This window comes from Neofelis nebulosa, chromosome 16 (genome assembly GCF_028018385.1).
Source record: "Neofelis nebulosa isolate mNeoNeb1 chromosome 16, mNeoNeb1.pri, whole genome shotgun sequence".
Lineage (NCBI taxonomy): Eukaryota > Metazoa > Chordata > Mammalia > Carnivora > Felidae > Neofelis > Neofelis nebulosa.
In genome coordinates, this window is record NC_080797.1 from 26830132 (window position 1) to 26843037 (window position 12906).

At 41.0% G+C, this 12906-nt stretch overlaps 1 protein-coding gene across 8 annotated transcripts in view; it reads right to left on the reverse strand.

Moving 5' to 3' along the window:
* The window catches only part of HELZ (helicase with zinc finger), a 166330-nt gene that overhangs the window by 104785 nt on the left and 48639 nt on the right, over positions 1-12906 (reverse strand). For all 8 annotated transcript variants that reach the window (XM_058702967.1, XM_058702962.1, XM_058702964.1 and 5 more), the window contains one exon: positions 11563-11860. In XM_058702967.1, the coding sequence (XP_058558950.1) occupies positions 11563-11860 (298 nt within the window). The remainder of the gene's footprint in view (positions 1-11562; positions 11861-12906) is intronic.

Consider the following 12906-nt stretch of genomic DNA (forward strand, 5'->3'; position numbering starts at 1 on the left):
TTAGAACTTAACTCTTTAGTCCAAAGAAATCTGAACTGCAAGAAGAAAATACAATAAATTCCTCATAAGATAAAACCTATTGGATGATAAACACTTTTCTCCTCCTACTAACAACACCTGCCCATTATAGAAAAAAGACGATCAGAACACTATGAAAGGTTAATCTTTTCGTATGTGGTAAAGCACAGTGAAACTCTCTGAAAGTCAATTTATGACAAACAAAAATCTTTTAGAAAATACTCGTGTAAAAACACTGCTAATTCCTTGTTGAAATGTGATACAATGTGCCATTCAAATGCCCTATCAGAAAAATACAGTTCAGTCTCAGTTAAATTATACTGTAAGTAGGGCACAATGTCAAAATGAATGACTGTTCAAGTTCTGACATCTCTGAAAAAAAAAAAAAAGGTAGGACAGTACCAGCACAGGGTGAAATATATCGGAACATGAATTCTTTTTTTATTTTTTTTATTTTTTTTTAATGTTTATTTATTTCTGAGACAGAGACAGAGCATGAGTGGGGGAGGAGCAGAGAGAGACAGAGACACAGGGTCAGAAGCAGGCTCCAGGCTCCGAGTTGTCAACACAGAGTCCGACGTGGGGCTCGAACTCATGAACTGCGAGATCATGACCTGAGCCAAAGTCGGTCACTCAACCAACTGAGCCACCCAGGCGCCCCCAGAACATGAATTCTGAGTGCTGGGTAGGCTTGCTCTATTTGCAGGACATACTACTTTTCTATTGGGTGGAGCATACATAGACCTATAAATATGAAACTTAACCAAGGCGGGGGGGCGGGGGCGGGCGGGGGGGGGGGAGTTGCTTGACTGACTCATTAGGCTGATATCCAGTTTTAACGTAATGTAATTGAAAAGATGGCTTCACAACTCAGGTTACAATTTGGGGAAGAAATAATAAAAAGTTTAAACAGAGATGAGTTAAGTGTCCAAAGTACAAAAATAAGTTACCCTGTACTATCTTTACAATGAGAGAACAATGCATAATTGCCATGTAATGCTTAGTGAGAGATTTGCCTACATTTAAATGCTACATATAAATTATAAACACCTAAGTATAGTCACCCAAAAGACATTCTCAATACTAGAAAATAGTTCATCCTAATGTCTTATTAAAGATTCAAATGCAAAGGCCCTAATTTAAACGTTTCAAAAAATTGAAAAAGGAAAGGCCCTAATTTCTAGCCTTTGCTCCTTGAAAAGGTATTTTTACATGCCAGTTCTACTATTTCTCCAATGGAGAAACAAATACGCCTATAATCATCAAGGTATAAGGCTGGTCTGCATTCTTATAATACTCTGGATTAGGCAAGGATGGACTGGCTTTGCAATAGCTTCGAAAGGATAAGTTTCATAAAGTAAAGTAACAAGATTTTCTGCCTCAATCGTCCTAAATTGGGCCGTGCCTTTTCATTCATTAAATCATAGCTACAAAAAATATTTAAATTACACACACTCCAACATTTCTAAAGCAGATTATACCATCACTGAAAGTCAGATGACAAACATTATCAAAATAACAAGGATGTACATAATTTTTTCTCTTAATTCAAAAGTCAAGAGAAACAGCAATAGTATAGTGACAAACCAAATAACCAACTCTTTAAAAATACAAAAAAACTAGGGGCGCCTGGGTGGCTGAGTCGGTTAAGTGTCCAACTTTGGCTCAGGTCATGATCTCACACCTCGTGAGTTCGAACCCTGCATCGGGCTCTGTGCTGACAGCTCAGAGCCTGGAGCCTGCTTCGGATTCTGTGTCTCCCTCACTCTCTGCCCCACCCCCACTCACACTCGGTCTCTCTCTCTCTCTCAAAAATAAACATGAAAAGAAATGAAAATGAAAAAAAAATGTCTACATAATATCAAAGAATCTCTGTAATATATAATAAAAGGATGTCTCTTCTTTGGAAGTAGGAGAGTTATATTTCATAGTTTTATTTAAATAAGAAATTCAATCAGACTATGCCTAGATCAATATTATGTTCACATTCTTTAAAAAGTCACTAATTGGGGCATCTGGATGCTCAGTCAGTTGAGCGCCTGACTCTTGAACCTGGCTCAGGTCATGGTCCCAGGGTTGTGGGATCGAGCCCCATGACGGGCTCGGTGCTGAGCATCGAGTCTGCTTGTGCATTCCCTTCCTCTCTCTCTACCCTTCTCCCCTGCTCGTGCACTCTCACTCTCCCTTTAAAATAAAAATAAACAGTCACTAATTCTTCCCAACCAATATTTATGTAACTGGGATAGTAAGAAACCTGAAACAATAGAGCTTCCCATTTAAAAAGATTTTTGTTCACCTATTTAATGTGCAAAGCAAATTATACAGAAAGTCATTCTGGGAAAAGTGGCATGAGAAACAGTATTTGTTTTTCTCGTCTATATAGTGCCATGACTGCCACCCTGGTTTTATGAAATTGTTAAAATTAGTGTCTTCAGCAGGTAGCACAATTTCCAAACAATTTCCAAACAATGTTAAATTTTATTCCACTGTGGTTTCTTTAAATGACTATAAACACAGTACAGGAGCGGCATCTGGGTGGCTTAGTCAGTTCAGTGTCCAACTCTTGATTTCAGCGTAGGTCATGATCTCATGGTTTGTGGGTTCAAGCCTCATGTCAGGCTCCACCCTGACAGAGGGGAGCCTACTTGGGATTCTCTGTCTCCCTCTTTCTGCCCCTTCTCCACTCTCTCTCAAAATAAATAAACTTAAACGGGGGGGCGGGGGGGGCTACGTTGTGGGGATGGGCTAAATGGAGGATGGACATTAAGGAAGGCACTTGTTGGGAGGCGCACGGGCTGTTACATGTAAGTGATGCATCACTAAATTCTATTCCTGAAATCATTATTACACTATACACTAACTAACTTGGATTTAAATTAAAAAGCTAGGGGCGCCTGGGTGGCTCAGTCGGTTAAGTGTCCGACTTCAGCACATGATCTCACGGCTCGTGAGTTTGAGCCCTGAGTTGGGCTCTGTGCTAACAGCTTAGAACCAGGAGCCTGCTTCGGATTCTGTGTCTCCCTCTCTCTCTCTCTCTCTCCTCTCAAAAATAAATAAACATTGGGGCGCCTGGGTGGCTCAGTGAGTTAAGCGGCCGACTTCGGCTCAGGTCATGATCTCACGGTCCATGAGTTCGAGCCCCGCGTCGGGCTCTGTGCTGACAGCTCAGAGCCTGGAGCCTGTTTCAGATTCTGTGTCTTCCTCACTCTGACCCTCCCCTGTTCATGCTCTGTCTCTCCCTGTCTCAAAAATAAATAAAACGTTAAAAAAAAAAAAAAAGGTTTAAAAAAAATAAATAAACATTAAAAAAAATTAACTAAAACAGAAAAACTCAGACTCAAACACAAAGAATAAACGAATGGTTTCCGGAGGGGAGCAGGGGTAGGGGTGGGGGTGGGGGTGGGGGGGCGGATGAGTTATATAGGTGAAAGGGATTATGAGTACATGTATCATGATGAACACTGAGCAAAGTATAGAATTGTTAAGGGGCGCCTAAGTGACTCAGTTGGTTAAACGTCTGACTCTTGATTTTGGCTCAGGTCATGACCTCACAGCGCATGTGAAGTTCAAGCCCCGCATCAGGCTCTGCACTGACAGTGCGGAGCCTGCTTGGGATTCTCTCTCTCTCCCTCTATTTCTGCCCTTCCCCTGCTCGCTCGCTCTCTCTCTCTCAAAATAAATAAATATTTAAAAAAATAAAACAGGGGTGCCTGGGTGGCTCAGTAGGTTGGGCGTCTGGCTTTGGCTCAGGTTTTGTGAGTTCCAACCCCCGCGTCAGGCTCTGTGCTGGCGGCTCAGAGCCTGGAGCCTGCTTCAGATTCTGTGTGTGTGTCTCCCTCTCCCCTTCCCCTTCTCACACTGTCTCTCTCTCTCTCTCTCTCTCTCTCAAAAATAAACATTAAAAAAAATTTTTTTTAATAAGATAAAACAAAGAAACAAGAAACCACAGTACAGGAGAAGGGAGAGCTGGGGGAACAGAAAAAAGAAATCTTAAAAAAAAATCCATGTGTGCCAACACCAGAAAGTCTGCAAATTACTGATCTCAGTCGTTAACTCAGACATCAAAAATGAACCATGGCCAGTGGCTACCGAGGACATATTTTGCCAAAACCACTTCTCTTTCCCTGCTTCATCTGAACTTGAGACAAGCCTCTGCTTCCAATCCTCTCTTACAATGAGCAGCTGATTAAGCCTATTCAAATTCCCACCTAATTTACAGTTGGCAGGTCTGCAGAGTCGCTGTTCAATGGAGGAGGGCGGGGAGGTCCCCGTGGGGACCTGACTACCACTGGGCCTCATCCCCCCGCCTTCCCCCAGCACATGTTAGCACCTGCTAACATCTAAACCACACACGTATGCTACTCAGGGCAGCTGAGCCACCTCGTCCCCGGTACGCACTTCTCTTCAACCTAGAATAGGCTAGAATGAAATACACTCCGGAAAGACTGGAAGTGAATAGGTTAGGATCAATACTCACAAAACCATACAGGGAGAGTTTATTAACCAACTCTTAGAATAACAAATCTCCAATCTGTCAAATCTGACAGAAATTGTAAACCTATAAATGTTACCCGGAGATGTGGTAGGCAGAAGCTATAAACATATTTTAAGGGAAATTCACAAGAAACAAATTAAAGGTCATTAGAATGCACCTAATTTCTTTAAGATAACGCAAGGGAAGAGCTGCTACTTCCTTCCACAGAGTTCAAGGTCGGAATAACTAGTCGGACACAAGATATGCTTCCCAACCTCCCTGGCCCTGTGACTGAGGACAGCGGTGGCCTCGGCGTTCGGCCACACGGTTGCCAGTCTAACGAAGCGTCCAAAGGGTTGGTTTGTTTGATGAAGAATATAATATGGCAGACTGGGAAAGTATCCTTAACAGAACCCAGAGAGCAGATTTAAAAAAAGGTAAGGAGGAACAAACATCCAGTGTTGTGCGTGCCTGGCAGAAGGGTGGACACGGCACCAGCACACGATACACGCATGCTACGTGTGGAACATATTTACAACAGCTCCATCTATCTAGGAGTTGAAGAGAAGGAGATGAAACGAGCCTCAGTTCCGAAATCGAACACACCACGCTCTTCCTGACGAAGCATTTTGGTCGGCGCCTTTACAAGTCTGGACTGCCCAAATTAACAATAAAATTACAAATCTGAAAGTAATCCTAAACCACCATTTCGGCTACTCATTTCAGTATCATTCCCGTCCCCAAAACTGCCAACATGGAAGCAAGATGAACATCTCTTAGTTTACCCATACTGTCGATCCCAATTTTCCACCTCTTAAAGAGGATAATAAAAAGTTAAAACAGCGAAATAACAGCATAGGAATGCCTCACTATTTACATGCTTCCATTCAATTATATTTTTTATTGACAAAGGCATTATTTTTTAAATCTATTTTTCTAGTACTTTTCTGATCACATAATATCAAATATTTTATATACCCTTAATTTACCAACAACCCTGGAATTTGGAGATAATTAAGTCACACTAAATTTTAATGTTAATGTTAACATACACTGCTAAACTCAAAGTAATGGATACTATCAAGCTTTCAAATTAAACACATAAGAAATAATTTTCAACATGTAACTTCCAGATACTCAGACTTCAGCTCAGGTCATGATCTCATGATCTCATGGTCTCATGGTTCATGTCCCGTATCTGGCCCGCTGCTGTCACAAAGAGCCCACTTCAGATCCTCTGTCCCTCTGCCACTCCTTCGCTCATGCTCACTCGCTCTCTCTCAAAAAGAAACATTAAAAAAAATTTTTTTTTCATTAATCAAAGCTGTGGGGTAAAGTGTATAATGAATACAGTTTGTTTCCTAAGCAAAGGGCAACTCACTAATTTTGTTCTTTTGTAGATATCTTTTGCCACACATTTTTTTTTTTTTAATTTTTTTTTTCAACGGTTTTTATTTATTTTTGGGACAGAGAGAGACAGAGCATGAACGGGGAAGGGGCAGAGAGAGAGGGAGACACACAGAATTGGAAACAGGCTCCAAGCTCCGAGCCATCAGCCCAGAGCCTGACGCGGGGCTCGAACTCACAGACCGCGAGATCGTGACCTGGCTGAAGTCGGACGCTTAACCGACTGCGCCACCCAGGCGCCCCTGCCACACATTTTTAAAAGGCACAACTCTTAGGGTGTCTGGGTGGTTCAGTCAGTTAAGCGTCCGACTTTGGCTCAGGTCATGACGTCAAAAATTTGTGGGTTCAAGCCCCATGTCTGACTCTGTGCTGACAGCTGGGAGCCTGGAGCCTGCTTTGGATTCTGTCTCCCTCTCGCTCTACCCCTCCCCCACTCATTCTCATTCTCATTCTCTCTCTCTCTCTCAAAAATAAACATTATAGGGGCGCCTGGGTGGCGCAGTCGGTTAAGCGTCCGACTTCAGCCAGGTCACGATCTCGCGGTCTGTGAGTTCGAGCCCCGCGTCAAGCTCTGGGCTGATGGCTCGGAGCCTGGAGCCTGTTTCTGATTCTGTGTCTCCCTCTCTCTCTGCCCCTCCCCGTTCATGCTCTGTCTCTCTCTGTCCCAAAAATAAATAAAAAACGTTGAAAAAAAAATTTTTTTTAAATAAATAAATAAACATTATAAAAAAAGAGAAAGCAAGACGAGGCACATCTTTAACCCAAAATTTCTTAGTGCATACAGTGTCTCTTGTTGAACCTGAACCTCACCAACAAGGGAAAAGAATTGAAAACAGCAAAATTATTAAAGTTATACCTATTTCCTAACAGTTTGCAGAATTGCCATATGACTACTAGAGGGAAAAAAATTCATTCATGGTCTGCAAATAGAAACGGTTTGAATGCTTTACATATCATAAAAATATTTTTTTAAAATGTGGGAATTTTCCCCCAGTTCAAACTGAATTAATTAAAGTAGAATTTTTAATTTGATCCTGAACAATGAAATAGAAAAGCAAATGTCTGCTGTGTAACTTGATTTTAAGTTCCAAGGAGTAAAGCACTAATATAATTAAGTTCCAGGATCAAATCAGTTTGACAGACACTGAGCCTTTAATTACTGAGGTGCACTGTGAATCTCTAAGGGAAAAAAAAGCATGCACCGTTTCCAAACATATTTTCAGATGGGATTCTTTACCTATTATTAACATAACACCTATTCATTTCAGTAGAACACAGTCCAGCATGGTCCAAATATGTAACTTTATGGAAAAGAAATGTATGTTGCCAGCATTAATTTCAGGACAAAAACTTGCTTAAACAATGAACAGCCAATCACATGGAAGAAGTATTGAAGATATTTTCCATTCAAATTCTAGTTTCATATCATCACTACATTTCTTTGTGTGTGCAGAAACCAGATTAAATTATGGTATCATTTATACTGTTATCAAAAGTATACGGAAATATGATAAGGCTCAGATCTAATTCAACCGCCCAATTCCCAACCGCATTTGGCCAACTTAAATCTGAAAGGTTTTCTCCTAATTCTAGAATAAGGAAGATCAAATAGTGAATTGGCTGAGGCTGGGGGTAAAATCAGCCAGGATGTAACACTGTCTGTCCCCAATTTAACAAAGAAGTTCTCTTGCTCTCAGTGTCTCTGAATGTTATCCACACAATATACCAGAACAGATACAAGTAAGACACTGACATTTTTACATTTTTATTATTTGAGAATCTTTTATAAAACTGTGATTTCACATAAATAAATCTTTTCCCCTCAATTTTTCTTTTGCTGACTAACATCTGCTGTAATAATCAAAAACACTAACTAGCACTAAGACAGAAGCAGGAAACAAACACACTATTTACATCCTGCTTTCATTTCTCCAAAATTCTTTTGAGGTCCTGTACACAGTCACAATGAAACAAGCACAGTCATGCAATAAAAACTTAAAAAGTTAACAAAAGCGTCAAGATATTGAATGACCTCAATTTTACGAGTAGGGAAGATACCAAAGAACTAAAAATCAGCACAACAGGTCAGCTCATTTCAGTAATGGACCCCAAAAAAAAAAAAAAAAAAAAAGTCAGCCAAACGTCACCTGGCTTGCCTAAACCTAGCTTTTAAGTTTTTCTGTTTATAGTATTTCAAAAGCTCTTATCAGAAAATACATTTTATAATGGTCTCTTTTATATTTATTTTTCTTGTCCTTGAAAATTTTCACTATGTGAAATTGTCTTAATGTTTCCAAGTTAGTTCAAGAAAATGCTTAACTTTTATTATTTTCTACAACGTAACAGCTTAGAGGTAAAACTTTATAAAGAAAAATAAGCAAAGATAACAAACTGCAAAGTGGTCAGCAAAAAGAAAAAGATATAAAGAACAAAGGGGGAAGGCATTTTATTCCAAATCAGAGGATATCCTTGACTGTATTAATTCCATCTACTATACCTCAATGAATACAAAATTCGTTATATTTTCAAACTAGTATCTTAGAAACTTAAGAAATGAAACACTGGGGTGCCTGCCTGGATGGCTGAGTTGGTGGAACATGTGACTCGTCATCTTGGGGTTGTGAGTTCAATCCCCCCCACACTGGGGGTAGAGTTTGCTAGGTAAGTAGGTAAGTAGGTAGGTAGGTAGGAAGGAAGGAAGGAAGGAAGGAAGGAAGGAAGGAAGGAAGGAAGGGAGGGAGGGAGGGAGGGAGGGAGGGAGGGAGGAAGGGAGGGAGGGAGGGAGGGAGGGAGGAAGGGAGGGAGGGAGGGAATTCTATTTCTTCCAGTGACCACACAAAATATCAGTCATCTTGGACAACTTGTCTTCCACCAACTTCTCTTGCCTTCTCTTGTCAAGATTCTCAGGTGCTGTGGCTTTAAGGGCTCAGGTCTTTATCTCGGCTTCTTAGCCCCTCTTCCTGCATGCACCCTGGAGCCCCTGGTCCACACTTTTTAAAATAAATTCTTTCTCTCTTCCTACTTTCTTCATTCTATTTGTAAGTCAGAAGTTATTCTAACCATGGCTCGTGGTAAAAACAATAGCTACCATTTACTAAGTGCTTACCATGTGCCAGAAACCATACAATGCTTATTTTGGTTCCCACAATAATCCTCTGAAATAGATATTACTAGCCCCATTTTACACATGAAGTTCAGAAATGTCACACAAGTAATGAGAAAATTGAGACTCAAATCCAATTCTATTTGACTGTGAAGTGTGTTCACTGCTCTTTTTCTCCCACTAGAAAAGTAACACATGCCTGAGGCAAAAGCAGTCAAAGTACCCTCAATCTCTCAAGCCCATGTGAGAGGGTGCCCTAAAATCTACATCATCACCTCCTTCCCGCATCAGTCTTAATTAGCATCATTTTCTCTTCCTAATGCAGACATGTAACATTTTATATAATGAATTAAATAGGCTTTCATTAACTAGTACAGATTTTTGACAACCCTTAAAAACTTACTTTTTTGTTTGTTTGTTTTTAAAAAATTATTTCTATGGGGAAATGAGTTGTGAGTTACAAACCATCCATCTAAAAGCAAACTTTTAAAGTATAACCCACATGTGGGGCACCTGGATGGCTCAGTCAGTTAAGCATCCAACCTGATTTTGGCTCAGATGGAGCCCTGCTTCGGGCTCGGCACTGGGTATGGAGCCTGCCTGGGATTCTCTCTCTCTCCCTCTCCCTCTTCCCCTCCCCCATGCACACAGTCCCTCCCTCCCTCCCTCCCTCTCTCTCTCAAAAAAAAAAAACTTAAAAAAATATATATTTCTATATTTATGTACACGTACACACACACACACACCCCACACTTAAGCCCAGAACATTCTATGAAAATTATACTTGCAAGTGGGAAATACGTGGTGGTCTCTCTTCATGATTTACAAAAGGTACCTCCTAATAGTTCTCAAGTTCTAGTCTCTAAAAGCAACTCACTAGTACAGGGGCAGGCAAACCACAGCATGCAGGCTACTTCCAGCCCACAGGTTTTGAAAATAAAGTGTGACTGGAACACAGTCACGCCCTTTTGCTTCCATATGGTCTCTAGCTCCTTTATCATCACAGCGCAGAGCGGCGCTGTCCCAGCAAACACCATCTGCCCGGCAGCACCTGAAGGATTCACTCTCTGGCTCTTAGCAGGAAAAAGACTGCCAAAGAACTCCTACAGCGGCAAAGATAAATTAAGTATTCTTTCTCTGTCAACTGTATCTACTTGGCTATCGGATTTAACATATTCTATCTTTTTTTTTTTTTTAATGTTTGTTTATTTTTAAGACAGAGAGAAACAGAGCATGAGCAGGGGAGGGGCAGAGAGAGAGGGAGACACAGAATCAGAAGCAGGCTCCAGGCTCTGAGCTGTCAGCACAGAGGCCGGCGTGGGGCTCGAACTCACGGACCGTGATATCATGACCTGAGCCGAAGTCGGAAGCTCAACCGACTGAGCCACCCAGGCGCCCCGGATTTAACATATTCTAATTCCAAAGAGTACGGAGAAGATGAAAATCCAAAATACAAAAGAATAAAAACAGGTAACAGAGATCAAAGTAAGTGAGAAATAAGCCTCAACTGAGGTCTAAGGAAGTCTGGGTGACACTGGCACACACACAAGAAGGTAATGCCTAATTGTTCAATCTGGGCCCAAATGTTGCTTTAACCTTCCCAGCAGATAAAGTAAAGGAGACAGAACGATTCCACCTGTCACTGCATCCAAAAAATCAAACCCTGGCATTTGCTCATGAACCAGACTTTAGGTCTCACAAATGGGACACTGTGGTTACAGAGCAAAAAACATCCTCCACAATAGGGTCAGTTATAGTCAATACAATAGGAAGTTTCACATGAAGTCCCTCTTAAATAAATATTTAGTGCTCACTAAATAAAACAAAGCACCTATAAATCCAACCAAGAGCCAAGAAAATACAGGGTAATGTGCCCCTTCCTTGTCCTGTTGGATCTCGGCATAAAATTTAGCAATAGGCAGTAATGTAACAACGTGCAAAGTAATTATCATCTTCTGCAGGTGCTCACACGTTGAAACCAGGGACCTCTTTCCCGGGAACACAGAGCAGATCCTATTAAAGGCACCCTAGGGGCGCCTGGGTGGCTCGGTCGGTTCAGCGTCCGACTTCGGCTCAGGTCACGATCTCGCGGTCTGTGAGTTCGAGCCCCGCGTGGGGCTCTGTGCTGACGGCTCAGAGCCTGGAGCCCGCTTCAGATTCTGCGTCTCGCTCTCTCTCTGCCCCTCCCCCGCTCATGCTCTGTCGCTGTCTCAAAAATGAATAAAACATTTAAAAAAAAAACAAAAACAAAAAAAAACCCCCAGAAACCAAGCTAAGAGACCCAAACGGACCTGATCGTCTACTCAGGCAAGTTTGGGGAAGCTCAAAGCAAGTTTGCCTAATGACTCCATAAAGAGAACAGAGCATAATAGGGACCATTCTCATCTCCTTACCCAATAAATGAGTCAATTGCTTTGGGATTTTTTTTTTTTTTTTTTTTTTTTTGCCTTATCGTTCATTCCCTCTCCAGGAAATATTTAGAGGCTAACACGTATCTTTTAATACTGCCATTATAGTGCCTTTTAATACACTGTATCGGGGGGGAAAGTCTAAATATTACCTTCTGTAGAAGCCGCATCAATCATTACTCTTTGCATGAGCACTGGTTCCAATCCAAAGTCGAAAACTATGGTTTGGCGAAAAGTTCCAAAGATTTCGGTGTTAAATGCTATCCCGACTTTATACACGTAATGATCTAATCCATTTTGGGCCATCTTCCCTCCTATCCATTCTTGACAGTTCTCTGGGACTTCCTGTGATACCTGGGTAGTGCTATCTCCGGCAGATATTGCAATGATACTAAAATGAGGACGATGTGCATCATAGAGCAACGCTACCCGACACAGCATTCTTGCAGGCTGCAAGGAAGGCAAAGGAATTCATTGAGTACAAGGGGGTGCAAAGTCCAACGGTCATCGGGTTCTTCAATAAAAATATTCCCATCAGGGACTTTTACTTTCCCACGCTTCTAAGAGGCTATGTTAAAAATACAAACTGTACTCACAAGCCATTTGAGAAAAAATCAGAACGGTTTAAAACAAAAATCAGTTGTTAAAACCATATATTTATGATGTCACTGATACCTCAGCAAAGCTGAAATTTTTAAAAACGACAGATTTGTCCGACACCTCTAACCACCCTGCTCTTCCCATGACGCACTCATCTTTCTTTGCGGTGAAAGCTATCACCCTGTATGACCACCGAACTCCAACTTTCCGTACCTTTGGCCTAAAAAAGTTTTATCCAGCTTTAAGTAGGAAGTCTTCACAGGGGAGCAGTTACCTCTGAAGGCAACGGATTGGGTTCAAGGCCGAAGCTAAATGTTCCAGGATTTTTCATCCCAAAATGCGGATGGAACAGTAAAAGAAATGCCACCAAAAAGCACACAAAACTTTTCCACTGCACATATTCAGAGAAAAGTTTGACTTTGCTTTATTCTAAAACTTTGAGTACTATATTCAAGATGGAAAGCACTGCAGAAAACGTCTCGTATTAAAAACCCATTATTACAGAATCTATGATTTCATCAAATCAATTATGCAAACAAGTTGCTACTGTTTAAATATCTTAGAACTGCCAGATTCAACAATTCGATTTTTAAATAGTTAATTCGGAGCCACGAACCCCATCCTAACCCCATCCTATGTTCCGACTTTGGAAGACAATGTATCAAAGACCTCTTGATCAAATTAATAAATTAGCCAACATCTAAATATCTACAAAGACCTTTATCTCAAAATCTAAAAAAAGTATACCTTTAAGGGAATACAGAAACACACTTTAGCACAATACATAACCTACTTAAGAATCTATTTAGATGAAAACATTTTCAATGGTCTCACACAGGGATTTAAAGGTCAGGGAAGCTTTAAGCACATCGAAAAAAAATTACATTCTTCGATTA